The sequence below is a fragment of the Grampus griseus genome, assembly GCF_964374135.1.
Source record: "Grampus griseus genome assembly, chromosome: 4".
NCBI lineage: Eukaryota > Metazoa > Chordata > Mammalia > Artiodactyla > Delphinidae > Grampus > Grampus griseus.
This window is the reverse complement of record NC_138997.1, coordinates 112,640,883-112,662,522: the sequence shown is the minus strand read 5'-3', so window position 1 is coordinate 112,662,522 and position 21,640 is coordinate 112,640,883. Positions and strand designations below refer to the sequence as shown.

The following is a 21,640-nucleotide window of genomic DNA, read 5'->3' as shown; positions in this document are numbered from 1 at the left end:
AACAGCCCCATGTCTCCTGTATATCTGTCATAGAGATCTTAAAATGAAATATTTACACACATGTAAAATCTGTGGGGTGTGTCAAATACTTGGATATTTACTTAGTTCATCTTTTTTTTTTTAAGTTATAAAATTATCAGTTAAAAAAAAAAATAAAGTGAAAGTGATATAGTACATTGGGTGGTAGCAGCAGCGCATATTCCCAGACCTGACCCTGACCTTCCCCTTGACAGAGTAGAAACAAAGTTCACCTGAAGTTCACTCACAACCCATGGATCTCCCCTTCGCTGATAAGCCTAATGCTAAAAATCACTCTCAACATTAGGTGATTCTATTTACACAGTGGCCGTATATATCAGATTTTTATTTAAAACATTAACAAATTCTTTTGACCTTGGAGGGAAAAAGATTCCTGAAAAAATTCTGAAGTAGAGAGCTTTAGTGGAGAAAAAGAATGAGGGAAGGAGCAGTATGTTCTCTGGCATCTCCTTAACAAGCTCATTAGTAAAATCCCAGTTTGAGGGCTTGTGACCAATGAATGAAGAGCTGCAGGAGAATATAACTTTCTCAGGATGAATAAAAAACCAGTCAAAGGGTAATACTTCGTTCATCTTTCTAATCATTTGCACAAAATTTGGTCTGCTTCATTTAGCAATCAGTTCTCCTAAAATAAAAACAAAAACAAAACTATACCTTTGGTTACAGCGATAACTCTTTTGGTCTAAGAGCTGATGCCTTTGTTTTTGCTCCTCAGGTAGATTTTTCATTATCTTCACCGATCTTCTGAACCCGTGAATACTTCTTGCAAGACGACTTAAAGCAGCCAGGAGGCCAGGACAGTGGCCAGGAGAAGCAGCAAGGAATTGAGCCTTGTACGTTTTTCTCAAAAAAATAAAAGATGGGGAACCACCATGCTCGAGACAAGAAATTAGTCTGTGAAGAGACCTTCAAGTTCTGTAAAAGGTAGAGAAAAAGTAAAATGAGACATATTTTTCACAATTTGCATCCTAATTTGTTTCTTAATTAAACTGTCATTTGCTGTAACTGAACAGGGAAAGCAGCAGAATCCGGATCTCAAGGCAATGCTTGTCTTTGCTCCTTTCCCCTAACTCTGACAGGACTCTGGCCACACTTCCAACCCCCTCTACTCTTTCCCTCTCTGTGGCTCAGGCGAATCTTTTTTTTTTTTTTTTTTTACTTTTTGGCCGTGCCTGTGGCATGTGCGACCTTAGTTCCCCAACCAGAGATCAAGCCTGTGCCCCCTGCATTGGAAGCGCGGAGTCTTAACCACTGGACCACCAGAGAAGTTCTCAGGCAAATCTTCTGCCTGCAATTCCAGTAAGACTGGAGACTCAAGAGTGGGTGGGAGAGCTAGCTCTCCGGGAGGAAAAATTTTCAGGATATGTCAGTGGTCAGATCTGTGGGTCAAGGAAGATGGAAGAGCGAAAGGAGAGCTCATAAGGTTGAGCATATAAGTTTAAGTGAATTGACCTAAACCACACGTTTAGGCGGCAACAGCAGTTATTCCCATTAAGCTACTGGAAACTCCGCTGTGTGAAAAGGGGTCCGCTGCATTTAAAGAAAAGAAATCCTCCAAGGATAATTTCACCGCTCTCACCTTTTCATTGGCCATGGAATGGTACCACCAGAAGAGCCGTGTTGTGATATAATAAGCAACGATCACATCGACAGTATAGTGTTCGTGCGCTACAAGAATGCAGATGATCCCAGCAGCGCTCAGCAACCAGCAGATTAGGTGATACCACCAGAAGTGACGAGGCGAATCTGGACAGCAGAAGAGGGAACAGTTAATAGGATTCCCAGACGTGGACTGAATGATGACAGTCTATCCTAATGACCGGAGAAAAGTCTAAGGCCAGGAAGTCACTGAAGGAGAAAATGGATAACCCAAAATGAGTCCCTGTGAACTGGCCGGGATTTGCTCTGGTTGCCCGGGGGAGATGAGGTGCTGCTGGTAACAGGTCTAATAGTAATTCCCTGGGGCGGTGGGTAACACTAGATACTCTAGGTCTTACCCACAGCGTTTAATAATTAGGAAGAGAACAGAAATATTTCACATTAGGTTGGAACTGGCTCACACTGGCTCCTGTAGGGACCCCACTGGAAAGAGAAACAGTAGAGTGAAAAGAAAGGATAGCTGTCGGGAACTCCCTGATGGTCCAGGGGTTCGGACTCAGCACTTGCACTGCTGTGGCTGGGTTTAACCCCTGGTCAGGGAACTCAGATCCCATGAGCCGTGCTGTGTGGCCAAAAAAAGAAAAAGAAAGGGTCGTTGTCTATGAAAAAGGGGCAGTGGGGTGGAGGAGGTAATGAGAAAGCAAGAGTAATTTTAGGTCTCATATATAAACTTACTTTGATTTCTGCAGGGGGAGAAAAATAGTATTTGTGGCTAGCAATATTTTGATTCTCAGCAATTTTATACTGTTATTGCCAATAGCAACTATAAGACACTCCCTATGTAAAGCGTGGGATTCATGCCTATTCACTTATGGGTTTGAGCCTTACCTAGAGAGGGCACTAAGTTCACGACACTGATCGGCTATAAGAGAGAACTAAAGCGCTCGGCAGGTTACACGTGATCGCACGCCCCCCAGCCTTCCCACACAGGTGGTAATGACACAGGTGTAACTGGAACCAGTGCTCATCTCTAATAACTTTTCTTTTCTTTGAATAACTGTTTCCTTTTTTCTATTTTAAAGCTTTATTAGCTCACAAAGATAATAATCGAATAAACTAAAATTTATTTCATATTTAACTGTGTTTATATTTATAGTGATATTTACTTTCAAGTGTGGAAGAATGGTTGAATAGCAAAAAGGTCCATTTCCAGAACTTTACCTGACACGTCAAATCAAACATGGTTCAAATAAAAATTAAATAGCTGTTGCTCTTTGAGTCCTACGTGGAACAGTAAGATGATAAACCCGTATTTGCATTTCAAAGTCTGATTTCCTACTTCTGAACGTGCAGCTCGTTATTTCCAACTCTTGCTTGGTTCATTCTGCCACGAGGTTCTAGCAGATAACTCAGGAAATCCGAGAATTTTATAGCTAGGAGAGGCCTTGCTTCTGCAGCCTGGGGGGCCAGATCCAGTCCCCATAACTGTTCTGTTAGGATCTGAATGTTAAAAATTGAAGTAACATTCAGAAATCTGGACATTTCACTAAATATGCATTCTCCAGCACCACAGACCTCACCCCTCCCTGAAGCCTCACATCAGCCCTGCTTCCCTTCCTAACAGGTCATCTGGTATTTACCTTAAAAGTCCAAAATGTCTGAGCAAAGCAGAACTATTTTGTATTTGTTTATCCACAGGAAGCAAAGCTGAAGTAGGTAGGGAGTAAAGAGGTGGCCCATTTTACTACTCGTGGAATTGAAAATGAGGTTTCAGGAATGGCTAGATGCCCTAGCAGTGCTCTCCTAGCACATAAAAATGTATTCTCTATGAGCTACCACACTGGGATCACTGCTCATTAATTGAGAACACTGGCTGGCCCAAAGAAAAGATTTAATATAAACTATTTTGAAATAGAAATGGCAAAATGGTAATCCTCTCTGTTCTCTCATTCTACCCACAGGGATAACCTTGAGCTGAGAGATGATGATACAATTATTAATGAACTCCACTGTCTGTGTGGGATCCTAGCCCTAGCTGTCAATGAATAATAGAGACAATAGACTTTGTGTAGTAGCAAGGTAAAAAAAAAAATAAAAGAAAAAGTAGTTTTCTCGACTAGCAAGACATTTGGTTCTAAGAGCTACATTGATTTCTCCAGGCTAATTTTATAAGGAACCTAAGTCCCAAAGATAATATTTGCACACCTGTGTCAGACCCTCTCTTGCTAATCCACAAAATGATTCTGGTCCCACATTTTCAACTCCTCTCATGACTAAATTCAAATCTGCTTGTAACAACAGAGTAAACAGAGAGAGTCCAAAATGATCAAAAGGCAGGAAAGCAAAAAATATACAAATGATGTATCTAATTCTAGAAGCAGAATGTTCAAAGAAACCACTGGAACCAATGCTTACTCGGAACAACGACACATGGTATAATTTAGAAGGTAACTGTTTTTCCTAATTGCATAGGAAATGGGCGTAAACATGGAATGCCCAGTTCATGTACAGAACTGACTCTGAAGTTGGGTTTGTATCAAGCATTACAGATGTGCCCTTTTGTTTCTCACCAAAACTTGGAGAAAGTGAGAGTCGCATCGACACATATACACTACCAAATGTAAAATAGATAGCTAGTGGGAAGCAGCTGCATAGCACAGGGAGATCAGCTCCGTGCTTTGTGACCACCTAGAGGGGTGGGATAGGGAGGGTGGGAGGGAGACGCAAGAGGGACGGGATATGGGGATATATGTATGCATATGGCTGATTCACTTTGTCGTACAACAGAAACTAACACAGTATTGTGAAGCAATTATACTCCAATAAAGATCTATTTTATTTATTTATTTATTTATTTTTAAAGATCTATTTAAAAAAAAATAGAAAGGAAAAAGCAGAATGTAATTCTTTCCTTGCTGTACGTAGACTTATACAATTTAAACCACCTCAAGCTCAAATCATACGTGGGGAAGAAAATGTCTCCACATACTGCATCAGCCTTTATTAAAGCAGAGAAATAAACACAAAGTTGCCCTGCTATTGCTCTGAGGTGAAAGTACAACAATGAGCAATACATCCAGGCTATTTCTTAGCAATTCTATAAGATCAGACAGCTTGGGTTTCCAAAAATTCTAAACAGAGCCAAGAAATTGGTAGTGTACCCTCTGGAGTCAGCCTGCTTGAGTTTGAATACCCCATCCTCCAATTACTAACTGCGGACTGTGGCTTAATTCATTCACTTTCTTTATGCTTAAGTTTCCTCCGAAAAAGGGGGAAAAAGTGTTTCCCTCATGAGGTAGCTACAAGGATTAAACGAGTTAATTTGCATCAAGGCCTTGGAATAGTGCCTGGAACAGAAAAAACAGTACTATGTCTATTTGCTGTTATTGGTAATATCACTTGGTCTTCAATTATTTTATGAAACTGACTCTCAGTTTCCTGGGGTGTTTTCTCTTCATTACCTTATGTTTTCCACCCACAGTAGCTTCACTCTAACATGTAATTCCTCCCGGCCCTCATCCTGCTCTTTTTTTTTTTTTTTTTGGTACGCGGGCCTCTCACTGTTGCGGCCTCTCCCGTTGCGGCGCACAGGCTCCGGACGCGCAGGCTCAGCGGCCATGGCTCACGGGCCCAGCCGCTCCGCGGCATGTGGGATCTTCCCGGACCGGGACACGAACCCGTGTCCCCTGCATCGGCAGGCGGACTCTCAACCACTGCGCCACCAGGGAAGCCCATCCTCCTCCTCTTCTTCTATAAGCTTTTAGGATCTGCAGATTAGAGAGAAGATCCTACAACCCAAATGAACCTCTGAACTGAAAAATGACTGATCTTACACAGATCAGTTTTTGCTGAACTTTCCACTGCAAAAGAGTGAGCACTATAAACAACATAAGTCGCTCTGCCCACCACCCAGAACCTGTAACTAGGTATTAGAAATGAGAAATTTCAGAAGATTGAAATTTAAGGGGGAGTTATTGGTGCACAGACAGAGCTAGGTTCCTCCCCTCCACCACCCCTCTCCAACCGTGTAAGAACAGAACTATGGGGCAAGGTGCAAAAGGCCCTCTGCCTTCAAGTCAGACAGTATGACAAAGGCCAAACACTTAACATGCTGCTCTCCTAACTCAAAGCTTGTGTGTAGCATTTAGAAAGAAAACAATTCAGAAGATATACAATTGTCACCAAAAAAAAAAAAAAAAAAACGACTTCATCTACTACAGAGACTCTCCTCTCTTTGTCACATTGCCCTCAAAGCAGAATTAAAACCTATAACCCCGGGCAGTCTATGGGGCAAGAATTCACTTCTGCACCACTGGAAGATAAACCTTGATGGGTTTAAACCTGTTTGGATTAATGACAGACTAAGAGAAGGGGATTAACCAAGGAGGACAGCGGGGAAGGGCCTCCTTCCCCTGGTCTCTGCCCAAAGACCTCCGTGATATGCTCTGCAAGTGAAGAAAACAGAGATAAGCCTCTAAAAGAACAATGGCATGGGGATAGGGTATCTTGGAACTAAAGATGAAGGTTAATTTTTACCAGCTTGGTAAAAATGGAGGGAGAAGCATCGCTACTTCACAAGGATTTTGAGATAATGGGCCCAAATGTACAAAGCCTCAGAAATCTGCTAGGCAGCTAAAACCAAGTAAAACCTCCTTCACAATGAACAAGACGTTATTCCAGCCAAAAAAAAAAAAGCCACTGGAATACACAAGAATTTTGTATAATGGGAATTAAGCATATAAATACGGGGAGATATTCCTCATCTCCATGTTGCTTTCTAAGAAGAAAACGGTTAGTATTGGCAAACTGTTTCATGAAGATGCATATTCAAGCACAGAAAGCTACTGGAAGGGACGAAATTAGAATAAAGTGGGATAAGGAAACGTTACAAAAGGTTTAAAAAGGGGAAAATATTAACCAAAGTATTTGGGGTGATGGAATGCATGTTCCATACAATGGAAATTTCATTCAAAAGTCCTTTCCAGGGCTTCCTTGGTGGCGCAGTGGTTGAGAGTCCGCCTGCCGATGCAGGGGATGCGGGTTCGTGCCCCGGTCCGGGAAGATCCCACATGCTGCGGAGCGGCTGGGCCCGTGAGCCATGGCCGCTGAGCCTGCGCGTCCAGAGCCTGTGCTCCACCATGGGGGAGGCCACAGCGGTGAGAGGCCCGCGTACCGCAAAAAAAAAAAAAAAAAGTCCTTTCCATTTGGCTCTGGAACACACTGATTCTTTTTTGCAGTAACCTTAACAATGATTCTTCTTTGTTTCAACATTAAAATAGCTTTTCATACCTTAAGAAGTACTAACCAAGGAGGGAGAAATTTTGGAGGCATGCTAAATGTTAGCAAGAAGCCAGGGCCAAGCTTTAAGCCTTCCTTCAGTGTTCAAATCACATACGACTGGTTGAAATGATTTAAACACACACACACACACACACACCCCTCTTTCCATAGCTATCGATTCCAATAGAATAAGGACTCATCGGTTTCAGGGCTTAGGGATCCCGCCCACTACAACAATCAATAAAGCAGGAATGAGTTATTACTTACATTCTTTGATGAACAGATAAGTAAGTGTCAGCACAACGGTGTGACCGCTGAAGAGGAAGTCTCCGCACAAGATATGCGACCCAGTTATGGACAATCCGCCACCAGAAATCAACCGTAGAATCCGCTGCACTTTTGCCTGAGAGTCTCCGTTGAGCTGAATGACACAAGAAGATCAGGAAAAAAATGTATAAGCTGATAAAATCATGTTTTAGCCTAATTTAGGTGATATTTAGAAAGGCCACCAGGTTGTGATTTTTTTCTTTTTAACTTCAGTCAAAAAGAATCCAAGGGGGAAGCTCCTCAAACTGGATTTTATTCATCGTATTGGCCAGTTTTAGTGATATGCTTTCAATTATTCAATATGTTACTAATAATACATTTTAGTGGTGGTGTGTCCTTGGGCAAAACTTTTAAAAATACTAATAACCAATGACTTCACCACAGTTATGGATTACAAAGATCAAAGCTCCTTCCTTTCCACTTTGCAGGGGGAGGCTGGGGTTTCAGATGGCTAATACCTGATTCGGCTGCACTCCACATCACTAATATTCTACAGTGTATTCATACCTGGTGCTAGGTGGGCAACCTAAAGTGTGCATGTAGCTGTATTAACATCTGATCAAAACATTTACAGTTAAAAAGAGCTGCAATACATTAATTTAAACAGGCTTGAAAATGACGGATTAGGGATGTACTGGCCGCTGTAAAATGAGTAGCTCGATCAGAAAAAACATCCTCCGAAGCAATATCCTGTGTGCTGTGGCAGGAGGTCAGGAGAGAGCTCCCTGGGCAAGGGTGGAGAAGCCCCGAGAAGCTGTCGTGATGACACGGGGAACAATGATGGGTGAGGGCGGGAGATGAGGCAACAGTCAAAAGTTCATATCCCGTTAAAACTTAAGCATACAGGTATCACTTACATGTGGAATCTGAAAAATACAACGAACTAGTAAAATAACAAACAAGGAAGCAGACTCACAGATATAGGGAACAAACTAGTGGTTACCAGCGGGGAGGGAAGGGAGAGGGGTAATATAGGGGTGAGGGAGTGGGAGATACAAACTACTGGGTATAAGATCGGCTCAAGGATGCATTGTACAACACGGGGAATAGAGCCAATAATTTGGCAATAACTGTAAATGGAGTGTAACGTTTAAAAATTGTATTAGCCCCCCCCAAAAACCGCCCCCCAAAACCCAAACCTTAAGCATACAGGAAGGAGTAGTGGACTGAGATAGAATACATGGGAAAATGGAACATTGAAACACTGTACGGCCGGATGGAGGGTTTCCGATCAGTCTAATAGCAAGTGAATAGGTTTAGAAAATCGAAGAATGACACTCAGAAATAAAATGGAGTCAGAGTATACACAAGAAGAGAAATATAGAAAGACCATTAATGACTATTTTCACTTGGGACCGGGGGCACAGTTGTAAGATACAGTGCTTTTCACACTCAGCGATGATCCTTCTGGGCAACTGGCCCCCGAAGCACGGCCAGGCCAGTCATGATGGTGGCAAACTGTTTGGTGGTGTAGACAGGTAGTGTCCAGTCCAAGTAGACATGTAGTGGTGAAGGAGGGTAAGATGTGTACAGATGGAGGAGAAGACGGTCTAGGAGTAGAGAAATTGAGTCTCCAAAGCAGGTGGGAAACCATCCTATATGGTAAAATGGGAATTACGGCAGGATTCCTTGCCTAAAACTTTCGTGATTAAAAATATCTTATGGATCTGGAAAGCTTTCTGGTATTCAGGTGACCCTTGTAAAAAGGCAAACACACGATCGGGTGATAGTTGAGAATAAGGCTCTGCAGCAGAAAATGACATGAAACAGGATTAGAGGGCAGCGTGAGAAACTGGAGGTTTCAAAGAAACTCAACTTTCTTCAAGAGTTTGCTTAGGCTGAGCCCAGCTGGCAAAACCGAGAGAACATGTGCATTTTATCAAGAATCGAGTCCTTAAACCAAACATGCCAAGTAACAGGTGACCCTGCCTTGAAAAGACAGGGTCTAGCAGGCAGTAAGGGATCCAAACCCGGAGAAGATAAGGACTGTTGACAGAGTCGCAGGACTCACTTCAGGTGCCCCTCAGGAAAGGCGTACTGCAAACCACATAAAATGACGTGAAAGCCCTTGATGTGGAGGATAGAATCTAGCATGCGCTTATCAGATCAGCCACAGACCTTCAGGAATTTCTGGTTGTGCGGTTGGTACAAACAACTGTCAACAATGAGATCAAACAGAAAGGTACATACACTCCGCCTGACCATTGTGTTCCCAGTTTAAAGAACACATTATTCATTTCAAAACTATAATAATATTTTTTTATCCACTGACCCACCCCAACTCAATAATCGAATTTTCTAAGGGCAGAAACACTTGAATTTCTTTACTAGAAAGAAATTTAGATGGATCAAAAGGCATAATTAAACCAGGAACTAAAATACTGCCACACATTCTCTTCTCCCCCCTTTCTTTTCTGCCCCCTTGATTCCATATGCCTTCACAGAACAGAGGAAGGACTCTCTTCTTGCTTTTTCTGTACTTTCTCAGTTCTTAATTCCTCAGTCCTGTCACTGCTATCTTAAGATGTCAGATCATGCTCAGCATAAATGTTAAACAGAACTTCAAGAAAGGAAATTTTAAAAGAGGGCTGAGAGAAAACTGGGAAGGGGGAGGGTAATAGCGAGAGTTGGGATTAACAGATTATTTTCTAGTTCTGTTCTATTTCATTGAGGTCCTCTATCACACACCACTAAAGACTCTAGTTCCTCTTAATTTCCTCATTTTTCAGGCCCATTCTATGCCATTCCTGGTTATGAAGCTGAAGATGTAGAAAACCAGGAAGAGAAGCATCGACCATAATAACCAAAACAGAGCTCAGTGTTCTCAAGGGTTCCTCAAACTATGACCGCCACATATTTCCCACAAAAATAAATTAGGTACAAGAGAGCCCAACTTGGCTGCTGCCAAACCAGAAACTTTACCATCCACACCATCCCTTCAATTTAGAAGAGAAGTCCTTTGGACCTCTGTGGCCAGGATGAGAGGGAAGCTTTCTCAGGGAAAGGAATGTAGCTGTGCCAGCCCAACATGCCTGTGGCAAGAGGGGTTCGAGAAGCTAAATCATTTCATGTGAGTTCTAACGACTAGGTCAATATCTATTTGAACACAATTTTCAGAACTCAAATTTTGCAACTGCAAACTAAAACTTGGGTGTGTGGGATGAAGCAAATCGTTAAACCAAGGACTTAAAGTAAACCATAGGATAGAGAAGGGGGAAGACGACTGGAAAACTGTGAGAGCCAAGGATTTCACTAAGGGCCTATCACTGTGATGGCTCCTGTGATCACATCCACTAAGTAACAAGTGATGGGAGGCATCAGTGACTAGTCAGATAACCTTCCATAGCAAGTGGCTTCAGTATACACAGTTCTGTCATTGCTCTCAGTCACTAAGGGCATTCTATAGAGTCAGCAACAAAGGAGACAGGTAGATTATCTAACAGTTTTGTAACCACAGAAATCTAAGGAACACTCGACGCCAGCGGCTGAACCACATTTAGAATGCAATTCTGCCTCTTGCTCTGTAAGACCACATCACCTCTACTGAAACAAATTGATCTGCGTTTGTTTTACTGAACCACGATCCAGGCACCAAACCTGCTGATGCTTCAGGAAAAGGTCTTAGGTCTTGACATCTGAACACAGGGCCTGTTCCCAGAGCTTCCACTGTGAACATTTGTAGCTTGGTTATCCAGCAGTACATTTGCTCTTGTGGCTTCTGAAAATTGCAACTTTTCCACAGAAGATAATCTTTACATGCTTTCTGTAATCATAGCAATTTATCCCTACAAACCTCACCCGTTACTAGGATGGGCTTGCCTTCTTTCCTGTGGCCATTTCTTCATTTAACCCATTGCAATAACCCCTTAGAAGGGTTTATTATGCTTCTGAACTTCTCCCATGACTTAAATTAGTTTCACTAAAATCAGTCAATGTTTAAATTCAATATGTACACTTTCAATTACAGACACTGTCTGCTTTGATGGCTTTGGAAAATTATAGCTTCTCCAAACCACACCTATATTTGGTGAAGGAGACTGCTGACTTCTTCAGAACACTATTTTTCCTTCCACCTTGGACATCTGCTTAGTGTTCAGTTAAATATGATAGACTTCATTCTCTTGCCCAGAAAGCACATGATTTGTAAGTTTCCTTTTTAAACCAGGGCACACTGGGGTCTAAGATGATTAACAGCTCTCTTGAGAAATGACTCTACCTGGAGAAACCATAAATCCTGCTTACAACAGTTTCAATATCCATTCTCACACTCTATCTCAGTGAAAGGCCACTCGATCCTTCCAGTTGCTAAAAACTTTGAGGTCATCCTTGACTTCTTTCTCTTAAACCCATATCCAACTTATTAGCACATCCTGTGGGCTCTACCTTCAAAATATATCCCGAGTCAAATGGCTTCTCCTCATTTCCACTGCCACCACCAGGGTTCAAGTTCCTACAATGGGCACAGAGGCTCTGTGAGATCTCTGGCTGCATCATCTCAACTCTTCATAACTCTATGCAGCCACACATGTCTCCCTGCTCTTTCCTGAATGCGTTATGATTAAGTTATTTCTTTGTCCTGGAGTTCTCACCCCATTCACATGGCTCACTCCCTCATCTTGGCTGCCCAAAAGCTTTCTTATTGAAGAAGTTTTCCTGACCACTCTATAAATTAGTACCTACCCTCATAGACCCTTTCACCCTTACTCAGCTTTACTGTTCTCCATCTGATAGCCACCTGACTTACCACCATGTAACAAGTTATGACTTCATTTAACTGTCGCCATCCTTCAATAAGAATATACGTTCTCTAAGGGCTTCCCTAGGGGCTCAGTGGTTGAGAGTCTGCCTGCCGATGCAGGGGACACGGGTTCGTGTCCCAGTCTGGGAAGATCCCACGTGCCGCAGAGTGGCTGGGCCCGTGAGCCATGGCCGCTGAGCCTGCGTGTCCGGAGCCTGTGCTCCGCAACGGGAGAGGCCACAACAGTGAGAGGCCTGTGTACCACAAAAAAAAATAAAAGAATATATGTTCTCGGAGGAGGAGAACTTTGTTTTGGTCATTGCTGTTACACAGTGCCTGGTATATAACAGGAACTTAATACTTTCAAAGTGAATTCATGAATGAGTAAATGAGAAGGCAAAAATGCCCCGTCAAAGACCCAATAGTAACTTCCAGTTAGCAGAAAATGAATTTTTTATGCACAAACATATAAGTTTTATGAACACATTTTAATGTTTCCCCCCCAAATCTAAAGCAAAACAAAATATGCTAGATTTCAATTAACATATATGAACGTGTCTAGGAGAATGCATAACAGAGAGCAGGTGTTCAGTCACTGTTCGCTTAATGTCCTCTAAATGGTAATTCAGAGGGGCTTACCTTTGGAGCACACTGGAAATGCATTCCAGGCACAGGGAGAGTAGTAACGTACATCGTGATACAGCGATATAGGTACAAAGTTCCAATGATAAAAAAGAATCTGCGCCCCACTATTGACCTAAAGGAAAAACAGGGATAGGGAAAAATAGGTTTACTGGGGTTTTTTGCTCCTAAGGCAACATAAAATAATGTTTAACAGAATAAAGAATAATTGTAGTTTTCAGAAGTGAAGATTCACATACTGCAATTAATCTAGGTGGGTTGGGCCCCAAAGGAATGAGTCTCTGAGGAGAGGGGGTGTTAAAGTAGATTAAGGGTTTTACACAACTACAACTCCTAAAAAAGGCCCTCTTTGCCCGAGAATTCAATGAACCTCTCTACGTTGTCAGTCAACTCACTGCATTAATAAACCCTCTTCTGAGAACACAGCAGAGGTATAAGCGAGCCACGGTCACAGAGGAATTAACTAATGAGCTAAGGTGATACGACATAATTGGGCACACAGGGAAATGGGACAACTCTTTTAACCTAAGTTATATAAGCAAGGTTTATTTGGAGACTATCCAAAAATATTCTGACAACTTAGGCATGAACTATTTTGTCTATAACCATAGAGATTTTCAGAGAATTATATTTTGAAGATGTTCACAGTGTCCTCGTGCATTTAAGGACATTTAAGAGTGAAGCTGTAAACTGATTAGTTTACCCTGATTTTATGCAATCTTGATCAAAAGAGGTAAAAAAAAGAATCCCACAAGCCCTTTTTCACTTTATATGTTTCGGTGAATACAGTTGTCTTGACTAACATTAGTCCCTGTCCTTCGCCCCCTAAGTGTCGTCAGTCTAAGGCAGTGGTTCCCAGAAGCTGGCTTTGAGCACACTGTCCTCCAAAGGGAAGGGTTCTGCCCATCTGTACCACTGTCTCTTGGGTACCTGAATGGGCATCAAGAATTCTGAAGATGCCTGTTGTGTAGCTGGAGGTGGGCCTATAAACTCTGGGCTCTATAAAGATGGCTGGGATCCACACAGCCCCTAGAATTACTAGTTATAACTTCCCTAGTACACAAAATATGTTACTCCAGGTCTCCCATTTTCAGAGCTCTCAAACTTCCAAAACCAGTGATCAAAAACCTGTGGAAAAACAGGCAATTTTAGGCATGTGGAATATTTTAAGTTTCCTCCAAGACTGTGGTCTGCCATGGATCAAGGTCTAATTCAGGTTACTGTTGGGACTTCTAAAGCATCGTGTACAAATATAATTTTAGCTGCCTGTCTCCAAGAGCTATTTTAAGGAGATTCCAGGGTTTCTGGGGTCAACATATAGAGAGAAACACCTTGACTAGTTGATGAAAGCATCTATTTCTTGCAAGGCATTTCTTTCAAAGGCTTGCTATTCTAGCCCTGCCTTTTCTAGTACTGAAAAGGAACAGGTAATGAACATTGCTGAATGCTTCCATTTGGTTAAGTGAAAAACTATTCTCCCTTTGATTCAAACCCAGGTTCAAAAAGAGTGCTGAATGGTGCTCCATGCTGTTCGACAAGGTGAAGTAATAAGCAGGAATTATTATGGGTCAATTATATTCATTCCAGTATTCAGAGTTCAGCTGTACTCAGAACAGAAAATTAACTTAAGAGGTGAAACATGCACTCTGCAGCCTTATTTAAAGAACTATTGCCAGTGATTTTTTCCCCCCATAGCTTTCAAGGTGTTTTAAGTGAGAGTGAGAGTGTAAGAGAGAGAACAACTAGAATTTCTTATTCAGCTGGAACGTTCAAAACGGGTTATAAAAATTACTCTACCAGTTATTACAATATAAGATCCAATTCTATATGAAAAGTAAAAAGGAAAATTAGTGTGATTTCCCCAAGTTTTTGCTGGTGGATTGTGACCCAAACAGTAGCTATCATTAAAACATGCGGCTGGCCTGTGTGAAAACAAGTTTTGACACGGTAAAACCGAAGCTGGCACTGGAGAGACAGGTAACAACTGTCCTCTACGTGAAGATGCAAATACACCGAGACTGTACTGCAGGCTGGAAGCCAGCTACTTACCCGGCCCTGGGAAATTTCTCTTTCACACACATATACAAATAAAACTTTGCTCTAAAACAAAGGAGAGAGCAAATATCTTTGGCCTGAGCAGTCTCTCTTATATTCAGTGTCAATTCCAGACACTAAAAAGGAAAACGCTAAAGTTCAACTGCTACACTGTTTGCTTTTAGCATAAAGCACGTTATAACTAACAACTTTAGCGTAAAGTTCCCCTACTAAGTAAAAGACAATTGACAGCTATGTCTTTTACTTATACATTATTAAGAGAAATATTTTAAAGAAAATGCTTAGGAATGACTTCAGTTTGTGGAATAAGTTTTCAAACCTGCACACCTGCATGTGGGGAACTCTTTAACAAAAATAGACTGAACTCTTCAAATCTCAAAGCAATAACCAATTGAAAGAACAATAGAGCGTAAATTCCTTCTTCAAAAAATGATCTTGTGGCATTGCTACTGAAACCCTATTTGACTCTGAAGTGTACTGACTATGTTAGTATGTATTACGCTTTCAAAAGCCTCCGTTTATGGGCAATGTTTTAATTAAACTTATATTTGTGATTTAATTATTAGAATCTTAGTAGAGAAAAAACATCTGAATGATGGCTGAAGAGAAAAGAGGAATTGAGGGGCCTTTTTTCTTAATGGAGTAGCAGTCAGAATTCAACAGGGAAGCAGAAATAACCACCTCCGAGCTCTGTCCTATTTTTAAGAATCTTCAAAGCAAAAGTACCTGGCTTACTACACTTCCTGATTCCTGCTATTCTAAAATGGGAAGACCGAAACCAATGAACTAAGTGCTCCTTTGTGATGGCCTGAGGAAACCAGAAGGCACGTTTACTTTAGAAATCTAAAACCCAAACCGCATGGACCCAGTTCTAAATGCAGTTTATTAAACAAACTCTTGTGACTGGATTGCCAAAAGGCAAAAGGAAAAGGCATGTAAAATTCGAGAACTCTTGAAGAGAGGCAAACCTCAAAGCCTGCAATTGACTATAGACCGATATAGTCATCACATTATGAGTAATAGAGAAAAAAGCTTCCCAGCCCACAACTTTCCCCACCTGTCAAGAGCTTGGAATAACACAAGCATGATGAAGTGAATGTTATTCCTTTCCAAGGCTCTTAATGTATCATGCAAATACCAGAGTGCCAAGCTGCTTGAAATTAGAACTGCACCTTCAATTTACAAAGTCTGAATCATCCACCACAGTACTTCTGCACCTTCACACAGAGTTGCCACTTTCATACAGTTGCTCGATAAATGCTTATGGAATAATGACTGGATTTATTCAAGGTTGTAGATCTTTCTATTGATTCTTTTCATTAAGTGCCTGGATAAATAAGACTGAATTTATCAGATAAAACCGAGAAAGATCATTTCAATTACACACCGGCTCACTAAAATATAAACTCATGGCAAATCCCCAAAACATGTTAGACCTTACTTACTTGTATCTCAGAAATAGCCACTGGGTGATCCATAATCCAACTAATATAATTCCATTTATTTCTGATACAGAAAATGCCCATTTCACCCGGTCTATGTAATCAAAAAACTTGTCTGGGAGTGGAGGGCTGAGCTCCTTGGGAGGGACCCTCTCGTGCACAACCGTGATCATGACGGTTGTCAGGACGAGGTTGAAAAGAGCGTACACGAAGGCAATGCCCGTTTTCCACCACTCTAGGGGAAATTTGTTCCTCGATTCCGTGGGCATAGCAATTTGGATATAGTCCGGGTACTTTTTGGTGCCCTTTCGCAACCCATTGGATAAACTCTTAGGTTTACCATTGCCATTTTTGTTCTCTTCTTCAACAGGTTCAGCAGGTCTTGTGTAAGTGTTTGCAGGATCGTTGGTTTGGTTTTCCATATGTTCTTCAAGTTTTGCTGTCTCTATGATATCCATTGTCCTCCGGTCTTCAGATCAAAAAGGAGATGGTAAAGTTCTTGTTCTTTGTGGAAACTCAACTTTTTTTAATCCTTCTACTGCCAAGATCAACATGGACTCTTACAACTGATTCTGTTTCCTAGTACAAAACATAGAGGGTCTCCATCGGACTACTGTTCCTCCTGGGCAACCATCTGCTGTACATTCACCGTTTTCAGGAAAGGAAGCCAATTTTCTTTCCCCCAAAGATGTTACTATCCCACCTGTAAAAACAAAACAGAACTATGTTCAGAAACTGTGCTTGCCCAGTTGTCAAGCATCCAAAGCAAAAACGTTATCAAAATAAGGAAACAAATACCAAAGCCATTTGCATTATAAATGTATCGTCAGAACATAGTTAAATCTGCTGAGATGATGTTTATTTATAAAACATTGAGGGACTTCCCTTGTGGCGCAGTGGTTTAGAATCCACCTGCCAATGCAGGGGATATGGGTTCAAGCCCTCGTCTGGGAAGATCCCACATGCCGCGGAGCAACTAAGTCCGTGTGCCACAACTACTCAGCCTTTGCTCTAGAGCCCGTGAGCCACAACTACAGAGCCCATGTGCCACAACTACTGAAGCCTGTGTGCCTAGAGCCCGTGCTCCGCAAGCCACCACAGTGAGAAGTCCGCGCACCACAATGAAGAGTAGCCACCTCTCGTCGCAACTAGAGAAAGTCCACACACAGCAACAAAGACCCAACACAGGCAAAAATAAATAAATTTTAAAAATAAATAAATAAAAATAAAACATTGAATTGTTTCATCTTGGAATTCTTCTCTTTTTGAGCTGATGTCAGTATAAATAGGAAAATTTTAATAAACAATTCCTTTTAAATTTCTATAAATAAAAGTCAGGACCCAGCACTGCAAACACTTCATGTCAGGACCCAGCACTGCAAACACTTCATCAGACACTATCACTTGTTGCAAACCATGAAGTCATAATAAGCTAGAACCCACCCAGAGATCACATCATTCCTTCCTAAGACTGGGTCTTTTCTATGAACCTTAAAGGATAAAAAAACTGTGATGAATTGCTTACATGCATAGAATAATTGTTATTCTCTGCATGCGTCAAAATGGTCAACTTTCTACTTTCATATTAAAAACTGGAATGTTTGGGCTTCCCTGGTGGTGCAGTGGTTGAGAGTCCGCCTGCCGATGCGGGGGACGCGGGTTCGTGCCCCGGTCCGGGAGGGTCCCGCGTGCCGCGGAGCGGCTGGGCCTGTGAGCCATGGCCGCTGGGGCTGTGCGTCCGGAGCCTGTGCTCCGCGGCGGGAGAGGCCACAGCAGTGAGAGGCCCACATATCGCAAAAAGAAAAAAAAAAAAAAAACTGGAATGTTTTTAAGTGACTACTTTTCAGAACATATTCAAGAACTATGCATTCAAGATCCTTGAAATGGCACTACCTCTGTTTATCCTTTTATATTCAGAGATGCACACCATACAGAAGGAAAACTGACAGCCTTCAAAATAACACAGTGAAAAGATACACAAAGCCTTATTAGCTATGCCCATTTAGGGAGAAATTCTCCTCATTACTGGAAGGATAAAATAATTCACTACAACTAACATGGTAAATTAGTAACTGACAACATTTCGATACAGTCACCACAATTTCTACCAAACAACAGAAACGCGGACCCAGAGAACCAGCTCGGGGCACTTACCCACCACGACACCAGTGATGAAAGGTGCCCTCTGCTTAAAGCTCCACAGGTTCTAAAGAGTGACGATTTCTCCACAACACAGCACCAGCACCACCTCTTTTATATGTGTCAGCAACACGGCCCCAGCTGTTGTCAATTTAGGAAAGCAGTATTTTCGGCCCAATCCAGAACCCAGCCGCCTGAAGAAGTTTTCAAACCTCGTAATTAGTCCCCACCCAGAGTACACTGCACAACTTAAGCACAATCCTTTGCATTTTAAAGACCTCCCCTTCAGGGTAACTTTAGGGGAGAAAAATAGGGAGGAGGAAAAACTCAAAGTGGTGACAGCTAAGCCTTTGTTTAACGAAAAAAAAAGGAAAAAAAAAAGTTAAAATGGCACAGTCAGTATGGACAAGCAATATTTCTTAACAGTTGTGAATGGCAAATAGATGATCAACCACAAATGTTTATTGTGCACCTAAATGTCCCAGCACTGAGGAATATGTGGGTGCAATTAAAAGGAGTTTGAAGGAAAAAAAAACAAACACTGACCTGAACATTCACCCAAAGAGCTTGAAGTTTAGCTGAAGAGACGGAACTAAAATAGCAAAACTTTGGAGAAGACTGACTGGCATATTGTTAAGACGAAGAAGGATGAGGTGGATCGCTAGATCAAAATGTAGCCTTAGGGCTTCCCTGGTGGTGCAGAGGTTGAGAGTCCACCTGCCGATGCAAGGGACACGTGTTCGTGTCCCGGTCCGGGAAGATCCCACATGCCGCAGAGTGGCTGGGCTCGTGAGCCATGGCCACTGAGCCTGCGCGTCCGGAGCCTGTGCTCCGCAACGGGAGAGGCCACAATAGTGAGAGGCCCGCGTACCGCAAAAAAAAAAAAAAAAAAAAAAAAATGTAGCCTTAGCTGTATCCCTAAAGAAGTGTCCACAGAAAGTCACTGTCCATTTCCGAGGAAGCGAAAGCAAGAGGAAAGTTAGTCTGGCAGGGAAACAGAAGAGATGGAGATTGGCTAAGAGGTAGTACCAAAAATTTTGGACCTCTCACCTTTCTACTGTTCTGCCCCTGTGAAAAGCCCCCAGATACTAATGCATCAGAGCAGGGTGAGAAAGGACCAGGGCCCCTCTCTGTGAAAGAAGACTGACAGAGATTCTCTTTAGTGCCCTAGCTCAGTGCCGTAGGACAAGTATAATGAACAGGTGCCTGAGTAAGGCATTTTCAAAAACAAACCTTCAACACCATGGACAACTACTTCTAATGGAGGTACCAAAGCACTAACTCAGCCATTGCCTGTCTCTCGTTACCAACTTCAGGCTACACCACTCATAGCGTCTTGCCAAACTAATATCCAAATTCCGTCCAACTTTACTACTACACATCTGCTCCGAGCCTGGTGTCTATAGGGGTAAGAATCTTGTTGATTTTGAAACCCAAGTCCACCAGCGGACATACAGATGGTCTTTAAAAAGGTAGCTACCTAGTTCTAGAATACAGAATGTAGAACAGCAGAAAACAGTTACTTTTTTTTTTTTTTTAAAGAGGAAGCGTTCAGCTATCCACCTCCTGGGACAACTGTGAGAATGACTGAAATAATTAATCCTGAAGAGCTTTGTGCTCCTGGGAGCAATAGCATTCTGTGAGTACAAAGCCCATTTATCAACATTAGTGGCGAGATTGATATTTTCCTTGGGGTTTCATCAAGAGGATTAACTATACAAAGCACATTCATCATGTGTCAGCCAGTCTTGAGATGCAATGTTTATCATCAAGATGATGATTACAACATACTCATCCCTATGGTGAGACTTTCCTACCAGTAAGGATCTGGAAAGTGACAAAAGCCACAATAGTTCCTCTTGAGGGATGGCAATCCCATTAGGTCACTTGTTTAGGGTACTCTGTCAGAGCACAAAGCAGACGAAAGGATTTCCGAGTTCTCTTACATTGCAATATATACTGGAAGTCAGTCTAGATAATATTTTAAAAGTTCAAAATCTCTATAGATTAATCTTTCTTTTGAAGGCAACTGTGAAACTCTGAAACTTATAGTACAATGATACTGTTTTACTAGGTTTTGCTTTTGTTTTTAAGAACTAAGTATGATCTACTCCAGAAATACAAGGAAGGTTTCAAATTAGGAAATGACTAATTTGTACTTTATTAAATACAAAAAAGAAATGTAAACAGAAAAGATACGATCATCTTGAGTGAAGTTAAAAAAGGCAGTTGATAAAATTCAGTATCCACTTGATTTGGGGGAGAGAAAGTACTCAGTAGTAGGAACAGAAGTATGTATATAGCTGTGCTCTTTCAATGCCAATATCGCTATTTTAGCTGTGTCATATGTGTTCTAATATCTAGTGGAAAAAATCCTCCACTTTTCACCCCTAAGGGAACTTCAGGATCTTTCTGTCAAATTACAAGAAAATACATAATTTTGCTTCTATGTTTTATTTCACCTCTATTATACCATAAAGGGTTTGATCTTACCATATTAGTATACAACATTAGTCATTTTCTCTTAATAATCCCAATAGTATTTTTCCTGTAATTTGACAAAAAATGATTCTAAGGTTCATCAGGGAGTGAAAATGAGGGCAGCAGTAGAAGGTTTGTACCAGTAGATATTAGACTACATTATACAACCAATATTGGGGTAATGGTACCCAGTCATTCTATTTTGGGAATTTATCCCAAGGAGATAAGGATGTACACAAAATGTTTCTACAAATATGCTTTCAACACAGTTATTTATAAGAGCAAATTGGAAACAGCCTAATATCCATCAACAGGGGATTAAATAAATTATAGCCATGTTAATACTCTATTTTGATATAGTAACTACAGAATTGTGAGACAAGTATATTAATACTATAAGAAGGATGCAGTATCCAATTAAGTACAGACTTAGATATGAATAGGAGGTGTAGGACCTCAGTAATTCATATCAGAGGTTATGGTTTACCAAAAAAATAGGAAAGGGGCCACGTGACAGAGGTTCAAGGCTCGAAGAAAAGGTGCAAGTGTGAGACTCGTGACTCACTCCCAGGTCTGATCTGAAGCTCACGGACAGCATCCCACAGAAGAGGTTAAATGTAGGCATGAGCTCCAGCTGACAGGCTTAGAAATGCTTTGCTTGTTAAATTTGTATGTTGGCCTCCTTGTGCATTTGCAGTGGTTAAGAAGATAAGATGTATTAAACATGTAAACGTAGTTTAAACATTAAGGAAACTTATCTAAGTTTATATGTAGGTTTCAATGGTTAAAAAGATGTAAGCTGTTAAAGATAGAGGTTAAACATTGACCAAAGACCATGTGGTGCCAACATTTACAAATTGCAATTCTGAATGAAAGAGATTTAGGCGTTGTTTAAAGG

At 41.5% G+C, this 21,640-nt stretch overlaps 1 protein-coding gene across 2 annotated transcripts; it reads right to left on the bottom strand.

Moving 5' to 3' along the window:
- Positions 1–351: 351 nt before the first annotated feature.
- Positions 352–16,580, bottom strand: SGMS2 (sphingomyelin synthase 2; the record flags this gene model as incomplete). 2 transcript variants are annotated; one of them, XM_082653580.1, is made up of 5 exons in its annotated part: positions 352–954; positions 1,517–1,785; positions 7,186–7,339; positions 12,623–12,740; positions 16,126–16,580. In XM_082653580.1, 5 exons carry the CDS (start codon positions 16,578–16,580, stop codon positions 751–753), a joined length of 1,200 nt encoding a protein of 399 aa, XP_082509706.1. In that variant the 3' UTR covers positions 352–750. The 2 variants fall into 2 exon arrangements, with proteins under 2 accessions (XP_082509706.1, XP_082509707.1); XM_082653581.1 differs by having other exon boundaries at positions 1,619–1,785.
- Positions 16,581–21,640: the final 5,060 nt, after the last annotated feature.